The sequence below is a fragment of the Herpailurus yagouaroundi genome, unplaced genomic scaffold (genome assembly GCF_014898765.1).
Source record: "Herpailurus yagouaroundi ecotype Mexico unplaced genomic scaffold, PumYag 250, whole genome shotgun sequence".
NCBI classification, from domain to species: domain Eukaryota; kingdom Metazoa; phylum Chordata; class Mammalia; order Carnivora; family Felidae; genus Herpailurus; species Herpailurus yagouaroundi.
Window position 1 is genome coordinate 22075153 of NW_024412467.1, and position 19539 is coordinate 22094691.

General features: G+C 37.6%; 1 protein-coding gene across 8 annotated transcripts in view; it reads right to left on the reverse strand.

The window, feature by feature from the left end:
• The window catches only part of PRP4K (pre-mRNA processing factor kinase PRP4K), a 37224-nt gene extending 22118 nt beyond the window's left edge, over nt 1-15106 (reverse strand). For 6 of the 8 annotated variants that reach the window (XM_040460577.1, XM_040460576.1, XM_040460574.1 and 3 more), the window contains exons 1-4: nt 14905-15105; nt 6712-7911; nt 3951-4127; nt 272-427 (exon numbers count right to left, since the gene is read on the reverse strand). In XM_040460577.1, coding sequence (XP_040316511.1) covers nt 272-427; nt 3951-4127; nt 6712-7911; nt 14905-15041 — 1670 coding nt within the window. In that variant the 5' untranslated portion in view covers nt 15042-15105. Of the gene's footprint in view, nt 1-271; nt 428-3950; nt 4128-6711; nt 7912-14904 lie in introns of all 8 variants that reach the window. The other 2 variants (XM_040460581.1, XM_040460582.1) reach the window with 1 other exon arrangement.
• Between the last annotated feature and the right edge of the window lie 4433 nt (nt 15107-19539).

Genomic DNA, 19539 nt, shown 5'->3' on the forward strand with positions numbered 1-19539 from the left:
ATATATCTGTTGTCTCTAATAAAAATGAAGGGAAGGCTCATGATAAATTGATAGCCCAATGTTCATTCCAGCAAAAACTGAAGCCTCTAAATTCAGAAAACCATGACCTCTGCCACATAACTTATAAAATATGCACAAAAGATTAACTTTTCAATTCAGGACCTAATGAATGGATTCGCTTGCTATATCCAGGTGGAAAAGTAAAGATTTCCAGGTCAAATAGTACTTGTCTAAATTGAAAAAAGGAAATTATGGGAAATTCCATTCTTACTTATCATCAGATGAAGATTCTTGTTCAACTTTCATTCCTTCAGAAAGACTTCCTTTAAATTTATCTTCTTTTACTTTGCTTCTGCTCCTACGTCTACGACCACCCCGTGATCGAGACCGCCTTCTCAAGCGTGACCTGCTCCTTCGACCTCTGTCCCTATTTGGTTGGGTTAGGGGGAAAATAAATAAATAAATAAACACACACACACACACACACACACACACACACACACGTGCACTTTAAAGGTCAATTAAAGGTGGGAAAGCTGTGGGTGTGTTGGGCAAGAGTATACAGGAACTTTCTGTACTTTTCAAAAGCTCAATTTTGCTGTGAACCTAAAACTGTTCTAAAAATAAAATCTTTTAAAAAGGGGTTAATTAAAAATTTAAGGTGAAATAACACACCAGAAAGATTGGGGTAATCAGCTTAACTGAAAACAACTAAAACACAGTTACTGTTCTTATTGGACTGCAAAAGGACACAAAAAGAACTTTGGGGGCGATGGAAATATTCTTGATTATGGTGATTATGTGACTATGTGTTTGTCAAAACTCACATAACTTTACACCAACAAGGGTGAATTTACTTTATGTAAATGTTTCAATAAATGAGATTAAAAAAAATATCACCGTTAATAAGGCACAGAAAATACAAACAGGACAAAAATTCTAAGTCTAATTAATAGGGCCCTCAGACAGCTTTATAAGTGTCTGAAGGTCTTGCCTCATGTTAAACAAAAACCGGTTCAAGCATTAAAGGTAAAGTTTATGTTAGAAAGATGCTGTAGAATTCCAAACAGAAAAGGCTGCTAAGTCTACAGAGAATTGGCAAACTGCCTGTTAATGTCACATCTGACTACCAGGCTTATGTCATATTTCTTAAGAAATCTTACTAAAAATGACATGAAGGGAACAACTAAAGAATGTGAAGAGCTATTAGGACAATAGAGATGTCAACAAAATCTTGATGTGCACACTGGACAAAAAGAGTAGTAACAGATCAAATCTAAACATAAGTCTAACAGGAACAGACAACATATATAAGAAACAAGTAAATCCATGCCACAAAACTCCAGAAAGCCTCAAGCATTGGAGACACCATATCCTGTAGGTAAAAGCTAAATAAAAACTGGTTGAAAAGCCTTTAGGAATAGCTGGCTTCTGTGTATTCTGCCTCCTTCCTGACTCAGCAGAAAATGCCAACCATTCCCCTTCACATTCTGGCAAAATACTTAAATTTATAGAGGTGTTATCAAAACTGACCCAAGGTAGCGGGGAGGCACAGTACTGAAAATGGAAGGATTAGGGGAAGTCTACATTATGAAGAATCAGAACTCTACTGGCAGCCATGTCTACATTCTCCAGCAGATGAGAGGATTCTGGAAAACTGCTAACCCAAAAGAACTATAGTCAAGGATATGCTAAAGAGATCACAATGAAGCCACAAATTCTACATTCTCAGAATGGAAGAAAGCTTCCATTCAGCTTTCTCAGTGGCTAAGTTTTAAATGAGAATAGGATCCAGCTGTTTGAATAAAGTCCTCAAATGATAAAGGTAAATGAGCAGCAAAAGGATTCTGGGAAGAAAGAAAGTAAGAAAAGAAAATCATTAAGAACAAAACTCCACAAAGCAAACTCATTATAATCTTTGATGTAGGAGATGCTATTTCTATAAAACAAGTTAAAATGGCAGAAAAAAATTAAACAGCCAACAAATCTTGGAAATAAAAATACATATATATGAGCACAGGAAAAAATATAGAAAGGTAAGAAGGCAGAACAAGAAAATTTACACTAAAAGCAGAACAAAAGGACAAACATAAAAGATGAGTGTGCATAGAGGGGGAATGAGTGGAACAATACAGAAGATCCAATGCAGGGATGAAGAAAACAATGGGCAAAAAAGCAAACAAAGAAAATTTCCCAGAATAGGTAGCCATAATCTTCCTGCTTTAAAGCCTATTTAGGGAGCACCTGGGTGCCTCAGTGGTGGGTTAAGTGTCAGACTTCAGCTCAAGTCTTGATCTGTTTGGTCAGAGCCCCCAATCAGGTTCCATACAGCGTAGAACCTTTCTTTGCCCTTGCACGTTCTCTCAAAAAGTAAACTTAAGTAAGTAAATTTATGGGGAGCCTGGGTGGCGCAGTCGGTTAAGCGTCCGACTTCAGCCAGGTCAAGATCTCACGGTCCGTGAGTTCGAGCCCCGTATCGGGCTCTGGGCTGATGGCTCAGAGCCTGGCGCCTGTTTCCGATTCTGTGTCTCCCTCTCTCTCTGCCCCTCCCCCGTTCATGCTCTGTCGCTCTCTGTCCCAAAAATAAATAAACGTTGAAAAAAAAAAAAATTTAAATAAAGGGCCTATTTAATGACCAGAAAACTACTGGAAACTAGAAGTTAGTGGAATAACAATTTCAAAATTCTGAAGGGAAAAAATGATTTCAACTTGGAATTCTATTCCTTAACAAATCAGCAGTGAAGACAAAAGCCTTTTCTTTTTTTAAAGAGACAAAGGTCCCCCAAAATGTCCTTTTCATGTACTTTTCGCAGGAAACTATTGTAAAGGCATTAACAAAGCATGGAAATAAAATATGAAGATGCTGGATACAGGAAAGAGAATCACAAAATAAGAGAGACTGCCAAGACGACAGAAAAGGGAAAACAATTCCTACAATAACTATTTAAGCAGGCCTATTCGTCAGTTTGGAGCTCAAAGGCTAGAAGCATTAGAAGGAAGGTCTTTTCTTGCCCCTTCTCCCGTCTGCTCAGCAATGAGCAATATGCACATGATCATAATGATTATAACTGGAAGCACGGGGAAATATGGTACAATTAGGTAGAAAAGTGTGTGTGTGGGGGGGGGGGGATTAAAAAACAGTAATTGTCCAGAATAAGAAATCAATAGATAATATGGTAAAACTTCTAAAAATTTTAACATACACAACCTTGGACAAAGCACTTCAAGGAATCTAGTATACAAAAATACTCAGATAATGTAAAGATCTATCCACTGGTTGCAATATAAGCCTTTGGTATGTTATCTTTTAAAAACATTAAAAATTGGCAAATGGAAGTCTACTTATGTTTGAGTTAAAATATTTAATGCATATATTTTAAAAATGATTTGTGCTTTATAAACCAACATTTTGATTAACCAACTCACTACATAAAATGTGATTTATGCATCACATAAAATGGTTAATTAAACAAGTGTTTGCCGAGATTGTCTTTCACATCTACTGAGGTTATCATCTTGAAGTCACGTTCTAAGGGGACCAAATACAAATTAATAGAAAAACAGAGAAATGAAATTATATGACCAGAAACTCGGCTACTTTTTTATTACCTTATGATCTATCCTGTTCAAAAAAACAAAACAAAACAAAAAAGCAGTAAGCACAGCTCATGTAGTATTTATCTTAAGTAGGGGAAAAAAATTTTTCCCTTTTAAAAGAATGAGTTTTTAATGAACACTGATTTATTTAAATTTGAAAAAAAGCTATATTAAAGAAAAATCAGTGTATGTGAAATATCACATGTTGGGAAAAAGGAAACTATATGGGATCACAGCTACAATTTTTCAGAGAAAAACGGTCTCTAAGAAAACCTACCAACTGAGCTAATATGAGGCTTCAGAAGCATACAGCTTAATGAATCAAAAGAACAACATATGTAACACTATTTTACCTTCTCCGAGGAGACCTGCTTCTTCTCCTGGGTGACCTACTTCGTCTGAGTGGGGAACGAGACCGCCTTCTAATGGGAGATCTACTTGCTCTTCTTCGGGTTGGGGACCACCTATTGATGGGGCTGGCATCTTTTGATCTTTCACGTCTACTGAGGATATCATCTCGAGGTCGTGTTCTTAAGGGGACCAAATCCAAGTTATAGAAAAACACATCAAATTAATGAATTTGTTTTGCACATAAAGAACATCTTAAGAAAGGGTGCACTAAACATGAAGACAGTAAACAAATATTAACAGGTTTTTTAACAAAACTTAAATTCAGAAAATCACAATGACATTTTGGTGTTGTTGTGGTAGGCACACAGTAAAAATGGTATACTTCCTGTCATCTCACAATCTGAAGAATTATGATGGCTATTCACATTATTAAAGTCACTGATTCTAATTCCAGATACACAACTCAAATAAAACTTGCCTAAGTGAGTAATAGTATTCCACTTCCTTAGTTTGAAGACTGTTTCTAAATTTTGACATTTTCCCAATATAGAGTCTTCTTTTTAATATATTACATATAATAGCATCTTATAATCAATGTTAACCTTTAAACAGAGGGAATATAAGTAAGGATTTAGAGAAAAGGACAGCCTATCTAGTCATGGAAATACATATTGGTGTAACTTTCCCGGAAAGACATTTGGCAGTAACTTTCTAAAATGTAAATGTACATTACCTTAGACTTTGCAATTCCATTTCTATGAATCTATTCTACAAAGAACCTTCACATGTAAACAACGGACATAGTAGCATACGTCATGAAAAACTGACACCAATTAAAATTTTCATCTGAAAAAGGGGGATGATTAGAGGTGACCCTTGAACATGGGTTTGAACTGCACAGGTCCACTTACACGTAGATTTTTTACAGTACTGTAAATATATTTACTCATCCTTATGATTTTACCTCTAACTTAAAGAATACAATATACAATACATACAACAAAGAAAATATGCCAATTGACTAAGTTTTATTGATAAGGCTTCCAGTTAGCAGTAGGCTACTAGTAATAAATTTTGGGAGAGTCAAGTGTTATATGCACATTTCTGACTATGTGGGGGACTGGCCCCCCCTAACCTCTGTGTTGTTCCAGGGTCAACTGCGTTATGATATATCTATACTGTGAAATATGGTGCTGTTATATAAACACTTAAAAGATCTTTATTGTCACAAAAATGTTTCATGAAAAAAAATCACTGTTCACGTGAATAGAAGACTCCATTTTTGTAAGAAAGAACATTCATAGAATTCGATGTGCATAAAAAAAAGGGCTAGAAGGACATTCTTGTGACTGGTACTGCAGAAGGGATGGAAAGGGAGAGAATTTACAGGCTTCTGCCTTATCTGAATTTCTCTTTGAGTTAGTATCTTTTCTGTAATTAAAACAAAATTTTGTTTCAAATATTCAACTCTAGTCCTTAATAAACTGCTCAGAATTTCCTTTTCAAATGGAAAGAAAATTGAAAGAGACAAGAATCATTTGGAAACACTTTAGAAGACATAATCAGCAACACTAACAACCATCTCAATTTAGAAAGCTAAAGAAAGAAGGGGGCCATTTAATTACAATGTCATTTAGAAAAATCAAGAGTATTTCCTAATATACAGCATTTTGAAAACAGCATTCTTAAAATTTTTCAGAGAACCATTTACACTTCAAGGTCAGCTTGTATGTATACTCACACAGAGCAAATGGCTAGGAATTTATATCTTCACATTGTATAAGCCAACATTCTTTTAAGCTAAACTCTGCTGATAATTTCATCTGCTTATTAAATATAAAGATACTAAAAATGTTTCTGAAGTAGTTTAGACTAAACAACCCCCACCCCCTCTTCCAAAATCTTTCATGTGCCTAAATTACCTATTAGGTCTATGATCCTGGGTAAGTTAGATAATCTTGCAATCTTTTTTCTCATTTACAAATGGAGTATAAGAGTTACTCCACTTTATAAGGAGAGAGAATCAGGAGTATTTGAGAAAAAATATGATGGGCCAAGAGTATTACGCAAAAATGAATTACTTTCATTATTATTAAGAAAATAAAATCATTTCTTACACTATTCTTAAAATTAAAAGGTACTATTATTTAAACATTGAGATTATAAGTATATGAATTAGTAACAAAAAAAAATGTCCACTTTGAATTTAATTTTGGGGGCCAAAAAATTTGGTAGTTCCAATTTATATTGTCAGAACTCAAAATTATGCCAACTCAAGAGAATGATGGATACATCACAAGCCTTAAATTGATACCTCTTTTTTTAAAGTTAAAATCTTAAGCCTATACTGTCCAATAAAGTCATAATCCTTGCTCTAGAAATTCCCATAAATGGGTACACATAGATTTATCAGCCAAATTATTTGGATTTAAAGGAGTGATTCTGCAAATTAGGTACTAAATTAAGAACTTGAAAAAAACCTGTCAACATTTCAATTCAATATTTTTAATATATAACTCAATTCAACAGTTCAGTATTTCAATTCAATATTTTTAATATATAATTCAACAGTTCGATATTTTAAATCCCATAGTCAAGATATTTGCTGACAAAAGTACAAATGTTAATATAGTTAGTGGGCAGGATCTATGTTAAAAGTATATTAACACCACCACTTTTTTTATTGTTCACAAATTCTAGTTTCTCCTTTTTAAAATCTGATGTATTGGCAGAAAGCATTAATATTTTGAAAACAAAAGTTACCTTGGAGAAGAAAGTCGTCTCCTTTCTGGTTCTCTTCGTTTTCTTTCCAAGGATCGGCTCTTGGCTCTTCTACCAGGAGACAGAGTTCGAGAAGGTGACTTGCTCTGCTTAGACCTCCTATCATTTACTAGTGGAGATCTACTTCTCCTTGATTTATCACGCTGTTTTGGAGACAAACTTCTTCTTTTAGGACTTCGACCAGGTCTTCTACTGGGTGACCTGTTTTCTTTCCCAGAAGAAGCATCTTTAGAGGGAGATTTAATTGGCTTCTTTTCTTTATCTGTTTCAGACCGTTTTGATTTTCTCTCTTTGGATCGTGATCTTCTGTCTTTGGATTTACCTCTTAAATCAACTGGGGATCTGGATTTTTTGCCTCGATCACGACTTCTACTTTCATTTATAATTGGGGATTTTTTCCTATCTTTTGACCTACTTTTATCTTCGGTTTTAACCTTGTCATCAGTAGGAGATCTGGCCTTTCCAATTTTCTCTTGAGATCGCCTTCTAAGGGTAGGGGATTTTGATTTCCTTGCTTGATCTTGAGACTTACTTCTTTTGGATGGACTTTTGGACTTTTTCCTCTCCTTTGATTTGCTCCTAGTTGTCTTTTCTTTAACTATTTCAACACCTCCCTTACTTTTCTTTTTATCAGACCTATGTCTAGTCCGTTCTTTGGATCTGCTTTTACTTCGCTTTTTTGTACTATTTTTATTGTCCATAAGTTCGAGTTTCCCCTTTGTACTTGAAGATCTGGTACTAGACCTATTTCCATTTCTTGCCTTTTCATGAATCTCCCCCTCTTCTTCAGAGCCAGACTCATAACCTTGCAATATGAGCCCCATCCCAGATTGGACCTTTCCTTCCATTAACTCATTATCAAGTTCAGCTTTAATCAAGGCTCTCTGTTTTTCCAAGTCTTCCAGCAAAGCTAAATCATCAAGTTTAGTTCTTTTTGCTGGAGACATACCTTCTTTGTCAGAGGCATCAATGACCTCTTTTCTTTTGTGTTTCTTATGTTTATGTTTATGTTTATGTTTTTTATCCTTATCTTCTTCTGAGGAATGTTTATGTTTCTTATGTTTACTTCTGTGTTTATGCTTCTTTTTTTTGTGACGACTGTGCTTATTTTGAGATTGGTCTTCTGATACTTCCCCATTTTCTTCATTTACACTCTTCTCGGAATTATCAGCATCTTCTATCCTATAAATGTATCAAACACATTTCAAAATCCTATCATTTATCAAGATTTGATCACAACAAAATAATGTTAAATACATCTCAATGTAATACATGAAGTTAGTCACTGAAATATTTTCACAACAGCTTCAGACATTTCAAAATACCTGGCAAAACTGACTTAAATAGTGGTTTGGCTTTATTTCTAATGGTTGCACTAAAATACATAGAAGAAATACACAATGACGGAAGATAAATAATTACACTGAATAGAAAAAGAAAATCCAAAACAGGTACAGTAAAACGTTAATATTGATTTAAACACTCAGTAACTTGTTTTTAAACCAGAATTTTTCACACAGATTTAACACCAAAGGCATCCCCCTCCCAATTTTTTTTCCCATAAAACACTGACATACATTGGGAGACTAATCTCTTTCTCCACTTTAAATTGAGAACTATACTTTCAGTCTGTGGTACCCAATGAGCAACCATGTGGTATTAGACTGAAAGACATCAAAGGGTCTTCTGCAGGTGAACAACAGTCCAATATCAGCAATAGCCTATGGTTCAACCAATATCAGTTCACTGGGCTATTTAATCTCTTTAAATTTCAAATGAAAGATTAGTTTCCCAAAATATGCTCATATTGATAGGTACCATGCAAAAAAACATTCAAATACATCAAGGGGGTAGCTTTTGTGTTTAAATGCCTGGGCTATGCTTAGTTTATGATGCTAAATTATTTTGCTAAATCCCTGCTATTGTTAATCCCAGGTTAAACACAGGCTACAATGGCATTAATTACCTTTCCCCTTTAAAATCACTCCATAGTAAAACATCACGCCCCAGAATATGAGACAAACATCAAAACACTAAGTCATCTGGATTCAGAACAAAACACTATTTTTGTAGGAAGATACGGATTATTTTGTCCAAATCCTTCAAATTATGTACTGCTGTACTTTCAGAAAAATTATCATGCCAAAAAATGAAGGAATTCAATTTTTTTAAAAATCACTACACAATGTAGACATTAGAAAAGGTAGCAGGAAAACAAAGATGTACAAGACCATATCTCCCACTCTCAAGGAAATAACAGTCCAATGGAAAAGAAAGTCACATGAAACACTGCAAGAAGGCAATGATAAAAACATAAATAAGGGCATTATAGGAACACCGAGGGATCACCTAAAACCACTTTGAAAATGGTCAAGGAGATCAAAGAAAAACCCAAGCTGTGTTAAGCAAGGACTTTGAAAGGAGAAGGAATGTTTACTGAGAAGGTACATGGATTATAAAATAAAAGTTGAGTAACATAGTCCTAAATAATAATAAATTAACAACAAGGGAAAAGAGTATTTTCGATAGAAAAAAAGGTGACAAAAGGCACAGTTATAAATAGCAAACCAGAAGCAGATCAGTGTTGCCAGGGCATCAAAACTCATGAAGTAACTGGTCTAGTGGTTAAGATCTCCATGGACCAATTCCAGGAGATAAAGAGATACTGCACAAGATTCTGGGAATGAGTGGCTGAGATAGTTAGAGGCTAATTGGGGTCAGAGGCCCAGGAACTGCAAGATTAGGTTACTGGATAGGTGGTCTGTAAGGACACTGCTATTACAGAGGAGTTGGGAGGCAAGTCTGGTCCTCCAGCTAGGTATCAGTCTTCAGTAAACTTGAAAAGGCTAGAGGAGGGAGGGGACACACCGCAGTAGGCTTGGAAAGTTACTAGTTGACAACAATGAAGGGATGTGGAGAACATGAAGAACATATAACTACCGCATGGCAAGAACTTTAAATTTTTGTCAGATTGCCAATCTCCATTTTGGTACTGTGGAATGTGAGAAAGGAGAAAGTGCTGAAGAGAGCTGCCGAAAAAGCTGTACCTTCCAGTTGAGAGGTTTTAGTTTGGTCTGACTTCTCTCTAATGGGGTATGAGAAAAAAGAATACATATAGCAGCGTTATCTGGATCATCAAATTTTCTCAAAGACTTGGAAAAAAAGTGTAACATCTTTATGTTAAAAACAACATGGTTCTATTATGGGTAAGGGGAAATCACGAACTTAAGTAGAAGATACAAAGAATTTCAACTTTGTTATACAGACTATACCCTCATACAGGTAACCACATCCCTTCCCCTGAAATCTCCCATCGCACAACCTAGGAAGTGGGAGCATAGGTCTTTTCTCCGGAAACTTGACTTTTAGGGGGCAAATATGAGGAAAACTGAATTAGGCTAATTCATGATATGGAGACAGGTATGGAGAACCTGTTTAAAGGTTGTGAATGATTTTTAGGTATATAAAATCTCAGTGCCCAAAGTACAAAATTCTAGTCAACAAGCTAAAACTCAAAACTATCTAAAGATCCTCTAATGTGTCTTAGGAAGCCAGTCTCCAAAGCCAGACTGAGTTCAAATCTTGGTCCGAATGCTTACTAGTTGTGCATTAGGCAAATTTTAAGTTCTCTCTAGTCTGCAGGCACCTCATCTACAAAACGGAGAAAATATTCCCTACCTCAAAGTAAGCTGAGGATTGCATGGATTAACAGATGTTATCAAGGCTCATAATAGTGCCTAGAACAAACCTAGGGCCCCCAAAGTAAGAGATTATTATTCTTTAGAGACTGGATAAATCTACTTACTCACTAGGACACTGTGGAGCTGTCAGAGCTGATGCTAAGAATGTTGAGTTTGTATGTAAAAGGCTACCACACAAAGCACTGAAGAAATACTCTCAGTCTCCACGACAGAGATTTTAAGTTTCAAGGAAGTTCAATGGTCTTGCCTTCAGTCACACATACATCAAGCTAGTGAGAAGGCTAGTATTACATTCCAAGAGAGTCAAGAGCTCTTCCAATTGACTGAAGATGGATTTTAAAATGTCAGATCCTATCCCTACTCTGTGTGAAACTTGATTATTGCTTCATATTTTATTCAGAGTAAAAACCAAAATTGTTTACAAAGCCCTACATTATCTGCCCAACCTTCCCAACACTTTGATCCTACTTTTGTCCCACACTCACCATGCTTCAGTCATTCAGCCACACCGCTCACCTTGAACAACAGGTACACCCCTACCTCAGGGCCCTGGTACTTGTACTTGCTGTTTCTCCACCTGGAATGCTTTCCCCAGATGCATACATTGCTGGTTCCTTTGCCTAACTCAGGCCTTTGCTCAAAGTACTTTCTCAGTCAAGTTTTCCTCACCAATTCATTTAAATCACAACCCTCACTATACCACACACATATTCCCTTCCTATTTTTTTCTCTAAAGTAACTGCAACCAAGTTTTTGTGTTTGCCTATCGTAACACAAGTCTTATGAGAGCAGATTTTTAATCTGTGTAGTTCACTGCACTAAGACCTAGTGAATTGTCTAACCTATAGTAAGCAGGTATTCAGTAAGTAATTTGTTGTGTCAATGAAATAATTTGTATAGAATAACACATAAAAACTGTATTCATTAGATTACAGTTGGGTTTATAGTTGCTATACTATACTCTTACCTCTTAACAGGAAACAATTTGGTTTTGCTCAGTCAGATCTCCAGTGCCTCACACAGTGCACACACCTATCTGGCGAATGCAGTAACTCAAAATAATTTAAAATTTAATCAGCTCCCTACCCAGGAAAAATATACCCTTTGAACACTTTTCTAATGCTTTCTTCTACAAGTTACAAGTCTCCAAGGAGTTTCAAATCAAAATTCTTAAGAGTTTACCCACAAAGGAAGTAATTTCCTTCAAAAGAAAACCTAGCTCCTAAAGCTTCTGAGAATCAGAAGCTACACTGTGATGCCCAATGTCACTTAAGAGTTACTCCCATGAGTGATCCTTGTTTCTAATGTATCTTAGTGACTGTTAACCTCAAGAAATAATGACTACCTTACTGATAAAAATGCTACAAGCACCTTAGGGCCTACTAAGTCAATTCAACCTTAATTCTAGAGTTCTCCTACATTAGGGTTAGCAGACATTTACGCCCTCCTCAGTTGGCTCTCTCAATGCAAATTCCATAGAATATACCAATTGAAGTCTGATTAGGTACATCAGGAAAACCTGAACTCAATGAAGCAAAGGCATATTGCATATAACAAGCTTGTGCTAAGGCAGCTAATTTAGGTTCATTATCAACAACTTTTTTCTAAAACTTTAGGGAAAGGTACCTTGATAAATCTCATAGTCTTTTTGCATAGTTTATATTTATAATACAGGCATATAACTCCCACAAATGTAAATTTACATTTTGCAACTTAACACTACACATTTAGCAGGTGTATGTTTAAACCAACACGATCTACAATTATTTGTCATACTCATTGAGAACTGAGAAACATCCTTCAAATTACATTATTTGGAAACAAAGCTGAATTTGAAGTGAAGACTATAGGGGTGTTTAACAGTATTTATTCATTTATTTTGTTAAATGCAATGTACAAGTTTCATCCTTCAAACAAGGGTCTCTAGGCATCTGACACAAAGAAAACAGCAATGAAACAACTTTAAAATAAAGTTTAAAATAAAGACTAATTACAAACCACCAGTGTTATTTTAATTTCTTCTTTCAAATTTTTTCATAAGAATGCTTCTAATGACATCTTATTTGGGAGGCATTCAATTAATGTTTTGGAAACAGAGAATGGAGAGCAAAGTGAACGCCATTACTTCTTTACAAAGAAAGTAATTTAAGCCTGCTTGTCTGAGAAGTTAAACTACTTTAACACAGTATTCACATAGACATAAAAAATAAGAATGATTCAAAAGACCACGTAGTCTTAAAATGAACTCCTCCGCCCCTCCTTTTCCAAATCGGGTGTGAAAAATTAAGCTTCAAAGAATTAGAACTGTCACATAAAAAAAATGGACCTTTTGGGGACAATGGAAGTAAATAAAAATGATTTCAAACCCTAAAGGATATTTTAAAAAGGAACCACAATGTATAGTGGGTGACCAGATAGTACAACAGTTAGGAGCAGGTCTCTAGAATCAGACTTCCTGGGTTTAAATCTTGGGTCTATCACTGTGTGACCCTGGCTGGCTAAGTACCCTTAATTTCTCTGTGCTTTAGTTTCATCATCTGTAAAATATAGGAAACAACTGTATCCACTTCCAAAGGTTCATTATAACGATAAGATAGCCGTTCAGTGCTTTGAATAGTACCTAGTACTTGGTAAGTGCAAATAAGTGAATGCAGATAAAAACTTAAATGTTTAAAACCACCAAAGAGGCAGAGCTAAAGAGATGGACAAACGTAAAAGTCATTAAAAAGCCTTCAGGGAACTTAAAAGCTGTTTTTCATATTTATTTCTTCTCAAACGTTCCACTTTGAATAGAGTCCATACAACTGTAAACTACTCAGTGTCCTCTAAAGAACTGTGTAGATATTACATCCCAGCATTCACTATGAGCAGCACACACAGTGCTTGCTTTCATACTAAATTTATTTTCTTTATCAAACATTTTAAAATAAGTGGGACACTTACAGAACAAATACTCTAGTTATACCAAGAGTTCTGTGCGAAGGGGATGTGGAATCAAGGTTTATTTCAGTGGCATTCATATTGCAGGGGCCTGAATAAATATTAAGACGAGTATTTGAATACGCATAGAAAATATGGCTCAAGCACTCGTCAAAATGAATCTGAATGGTCCCTCAAATCAAACAAATGGACATAATACTAAAGAACGTTAAAGAGATTGCTAGAAAAAACAGCTGTATAACATTTTTATTATGACATAAATACTGTAACTGTGCCACACTGTGAACTCAATGAGAAACAAAGAGGCAAAGTCTAGGTAAAACTTACAACCCAATTGCTCTAAGTCAAAATTGTAAAGATAATAAAGCTTTCAAAAGCCCTTAATGAAAAACTCAGTGTAATTCTGAGTAAAGCAAATGACTGAGGAGTCCAAAACTGGATGCACAGCAATGACGTGTTGGGCTGCCTGGTAGTAAAAATTTCTCCTCTCAGTCTCTAGTTGCTGGGAGACTAGATCTACCTCTCTCCTAAGATGGGTTAAAAAAAAAAAAAAAAAAAAGGCAAGCTAATGCTGATGCACAAAACGGTCGCTATATGAACACTCTTTTAAAATCCATTTTCTTTTAGGTTCTTGTTTGAGTTTTCCAAACACGAAGAGGGGAACAAAATGCTGCTTTTAAGCAAAGATCAGACTTTGCAGCACATACAAGTTATATTTTCACTCGGCCGCATCGATTCTTACATTACCTTAATTACAGACATAAAGCACTTGGGTTTGGAAGGAGCTACTATTTCTTCCACTCATACTCCCAAGAAGCCCTATAAACTCAGGCCAAAAACGTCAGGCCTCAAAACCAAGGACTTGATCTTACTTTGCCTCAAGTTTGCAAGTTGGCAAATAAGCTGCCACTAGGCAGAGGGGTTAAAAATATATCAAGTGATGCTGGATTAAGAGCACCGGGGTGAGGAAACGAAGCACCCTGCTATTATATAGGTCTGGGATATTCAAAGAGGTGGTCCTAGCATCCCCTCCTCCCTACTTTCAGGTCCTAAAATTGACACCAGCAGCAGGACAACGGCAGGTTACTGCATGCAGAAGAAAAGTATTATCGCTTGCCTCCCTGCCGCCACTGCTCCTCGGGTGCCAACACCGATGCCGCTCAGTGCTGCAGCCAAGGAGCTCCGCTCGGTCCCTGCGGGAGGAATACGAAGGCGCGACCGCACGGTCGCGGCAGCCGCCTCGCGCACGGGACCTGTAGAGGCCGCTCGCGCGTACGCCTCCCAGGGCAACGACGCGCGGCAGGCCGCGGCCGCCTCCGACCCAACAGCCGTGGCCTCCGGGAAAGCGAAGCTCGAAGGCCGCCCGCCCGCCCCCCAAGCCTCCCGCCCAACAACGTATCGCGCGGGGAAAGGCAAAGTTTGGCTCTCGCCGTTAGGCCTGAACTTTCCCGCCAGCCCGTGCAGGTCTCCGCCGTTTCCCACTCGGCAGTCTCCTGGGCTCCGGCCTTCCGCACAGCTCACAGAGACTACTCACTCGGGCTGTTCCCGCAGCGACAGAGTCTCGGCGGCGGCCATCTTGAACTTCCTGACTCCTCGGCGGCGGTGGCGGCGGCTTCCCGGACGGTGGAAGCTAGTGGAAGTGGTGGAAGAGGGAGCAGAAGCCTCGCGCATGTGCTAACCGCGTAGGGAACCGTGGAGCTCTGAGTCCGCTCTAAGAATCCGGATATAAAAGTGCATCCGGGGACAGAGCGCACGAGCGCCATGACGCAAGTTCCGGGACGGGGGTTGGGCGTGTGGAAGTATAGGCGGCACCTGCCAAGGGTTTAGTGACCAGTGACTGGGGCTTGCCCGGTAGTTAGTATTAGCACCGAACGTTTGGCTCTGGAAACTTGCTAGAGAAGGGACCAGAGTGAGTGGGATATCGGTATTTTGTGTGCGGTTCCGAGAACTGGTTTCACGGTGGGGCCCACAAGTTGAGTTAATTCTCCAACTAGGGCAAACAATATGATTTGGCTGCGGGGCTGCGTTGGAGGCATAATACCTCGTTACTGGTTAGATAACCCAATCTCAAGTGGCATTGAAGGAGAGTTGGTGAAAGACATTTTGAGAATACTGGGAAGTTAGGGCTGTTTTAGAATGTAAATGTCTTTTAATATGGAATTATTAATTGTTAGATTTATTTGAAACGTTTGAATTTCTTTCAGCTTTTACTGTTCAAGAGTAACGATTCAGGAGCCTTTAGGTTTGCTAGTTCAGTAACATTTTTGGTCCAAATCACTTAATGCGATTTTGTTTTTCTGTAATGAATTCTACAGTAATGGGATTAAATGAAATGTTTTATGAGAAAATATGTACTGGCTCTTGGAGAGCTTTTAACACCATGTAGGTTTTTACGTTCTCTCAAAAATATCTTTATACTATGATACCTGAAATCAGGTGACCATCACTTTCATTCTTACTGAGTTTGGTTTAACCGTAGAAATTGGAGCTCATACTACCTGGCTTGTTATATATATTGGTTTTCGGAGGGTAAGATTTACAAACATTCGTACAAAATGAGTCTTTCGTTGGTTGACTCCTTAACCGGTTTAAAATGTTCAGCGTTTTACCTTTGTGGAACACTAATCCTTGCGTAATTACTGATTTTTGTGGATTCCCTTTCCTCCCCAACTCCATTGTAGCATTTCTTTATGTGGTCCTTAATTACATCGTTTTCTTTGTGAAGGATTTTTCTTGTTCTTAACAATGAGATTCAGGTTTAATAACTTGGAAGACTTTTTTTCAGAGGAAAAAGGTTCCAGAAATATGTTAAGGATGGTTTCTATCTTAAACCATATATTTATCTACCTATGGGATTTCAGGGCTCTAATTGCTTCCTGCCTCTAGATTCAAATCCCTGTATACCTTTTCAAATAGTATGAATTCAGCCTTATATTTATGGTTTATTATATTCTCTGTCCCACTCCAAGTGAAGGCAAGGCCACGTGTCCTTGTAGCCAGATTGGCTCAAATGTATTAAAATAACACAAAAAATTTTAAAAATAAAATTTTAAGTTAAAAGAGATGAACATAGTGTATGTATGTGTAAACCTATTAGATTTCTTCTTGGAAATAAGTGCAAACCTGTAAGATCTCATCTTGGATATAAAGTAGAATATACTTTAAGGCAAAAGAAGCCTAGCACACTGGCACTTGGAGGTAAGGGAACTTGCTTATGATGACTCAGTTCCTAAGTGCCAAGCCAGGGTATGAAATGAAATCTAACACGCAAGTCTGTGCTCTTTCCCTCTTACTCTGCTGCTTCCCACAGAAATGTCATTTGTTTAGCATCTATTTATTGAGTACCCACCAACACAGCTCTTTGATATTCAAATGTGTTTTGAGTTAAAGGTAATGGCGAAAAAAATAAGGGGGAAGTCCCTTTAAAAAATAAAAAAATAAAGGTAATGGAAAGAACACTGTATTACCATCCAGATACACCTTATTTTCTCTGGGTCCAGAGGCTGTAGTCTCTTCCTTGTTGCTGAGTAGCAGAGAGCTCACAGGTCAATTCCAATTTCCTCAATCATATTATTATCTCCCTGGTCCCTTCTGCTTTATGATTCTAAAAAATTTCTTAATTGAATTATAGTTGACATGCAATGTTACATTAGTTTCTAATGTAAAACATAGTAATTTGACAATTTAATATGCGTTACTTGTGCTAGCCATGCTATATGAGTTGTGGGTAAAAATGGGCAGAACAGACGCTAAATTATTCAGGTTTGAAGCCACATTATGACTGGCTCAAGTTTAGACTTGGACAAACCCTTCACTTTTTTTTTGTTTGTTTTATTTTTTAAAGCATAGAAAAAGAAGGAACTCTTCACAAAATGATACTGGCAAATTTCCATTAAGATTTTCTCACCAATTCGCTTGCACGGTTACTACCAGTTCAGACCGCACTAGGAGGGATTTGTCAAGGATTCCCCCAAAGTTGTGTTGCAGTTTTGGAAGAATAGGATTTAGGGAAGGCAGAGTTAAAATTAAAGCAAACATCAGTTATTAGTTTAATAATTCCGCAAACGTTTAGTAAGAGAAACTTAAACCCAACTTTTCACTCTTGCTGCTTTTCCTCCCAGAATTCGAGAACCTCTGCACCTTAGAGCCGCAGGCATTCCTACACCTAGCAGGCACGGAAGGGACAGCATAGCCGCAGAACCCGCCGGCCGGAAGTCCCTGACGCGACGGCGCCTCCGCGAGCACGCGCTTCCCTGTCTGTGGGCGCTCCGCCCGCGCGCCCAGGGTAGCGCGTGCGTGCGTGCATATGTGCGTGCGTCAGGGGCAAGGGGTGGGCGTGCCTGAGGCGGCCGCGGCCCGCCTTACCAGGCAGAGCCCGCCCTGTAGCGGCGGATGCAGGATAAGAGCTGATTATTTCTAGTCGGTACCTTCGCGCCGCGCCTGGCCGACCCGCCCAGCTACTGTGTCTCCTCCTTCCGGCCTTGAGCCTGCGCTCTTTGGTCCCTGTCAGGCGCGCCGCTCTTGCCGATTTTACCGACCAGGCGGTTTCCCGGAGTCGCCCGGCCGGTCCGACTGGTACTGAGTAGGTCCTACCTAGAAGCCGCGGCCTGGGGGCCTGGCGTCGCGGGCTCCCGCGTCCCTGAGACACCTTGTTGACCCCCGTGAAGACCGAATTCAAAAAAGCAGAGGTCGACTTTGTTTTGCCAACAGAGAGCGTAAAACCCATAACGCTTGGCGCCCTACTACCAAAAAAGTTTACTGGCCCCGAGACAAGGTTTTGAGAACAAGCCTGCGGTTTTGACTTTTTTTTTTTAACCACCTTTCATTCCTTTTAAGTATTACTACTTTCGTGCAAGATACACACTCCAGAGGTAGTTTGGAAATGCTTTTGAGTTACGTTCTTTCTGTGGAAAGAGATAATTAGGTTTGGACCATCTAAGCTACACGGGCATCAATCCCGATAAGCTCTTAATAGGCCCATTTTAACGTAGGCTACAAAGAAAATAGAGTATCATAAGATCCTTTGAAGAAAACTGGTCCATGGAAAGTCCCCAGATGTCAATCATAAGACTGTAGATCACCTTTTAAATAAGTTTTACCTAGTTTAGATCCAGACTTGAAATCTATAGCTGGGAAGACACTGGATGCTGAGTTTTTCTTTTACAAACAAAACTTTTTGTTCCATGTAATTTAGGGTTTTCTTTTTGTTGTTGTTTTAAAAGCAGTTCTGACGCATTCACGAAAATCTGGAAAATACAAATACAAAAGAAAACAAAACCGCCCAAGTTCTATTGCCCAAACTGGACCAACATTAATGTATTGGCTTATTTTGACCTATTTCCATATGAAATATTAAATTTTTTGTACTCCTGAGTAGAATGTGATAGTTGGCTTTTTCATGTAACATACCCATATATTCTACATAATTCTAGTTTCAGTAAGCATTTTTACATGATGTCCTTTTTTTTCACTGTTACTGGATGTCTATGTCATTTTAGTTTTGCACTATTGTATATGCCTATGATGAAGCCGAATTTACCATAGTATTTAGAACACGACCATTCAAGGCAATGGGCTTCACCACTCTGCCACTTCCAGCAACTTATTTAACCTTTCTGAGCCTCATTTTACACATCAGTAACATGAGGATAACAGTTCTCATCACAAAGTGTTATTGTGAGAATTAATTGAAATAATGCACGAAAGTGCCTGGATCATATATATTGGTAAATACTACCATTTCTACATGTAAAATTTTTTTGAATTTTTGATTTTTAAAATTTCTCTTGTTCTATTTTTTTTTTAATTAGTGACATGCATGGTTTATTCCCAGATTTTGTATATAGTTAAATACTATTACCACATTGGGTCTAAGAGGTTTTATACACAGCTTTTTATATATTTTACTACATAAGTTATTCATCAAAACATAAGTTAGAAATACTTCTTTGCAATAAAAAACTATATTTGGCTATAATTTACCCATATATAATTATTATTCACATTTTATAGTAGGTCCTATTCTTTCTCACTTTTTATACATACACACGTTATTTTTAAGAATTACATTATAAACAAGGGGTTCAGTGCAAAGAGAGTGCAGTACGTAGGGAAAAAGCTGAAAAAGAAGGTAGTAGAATTTAGATTTCATTTCAGATTTACAGAGTAA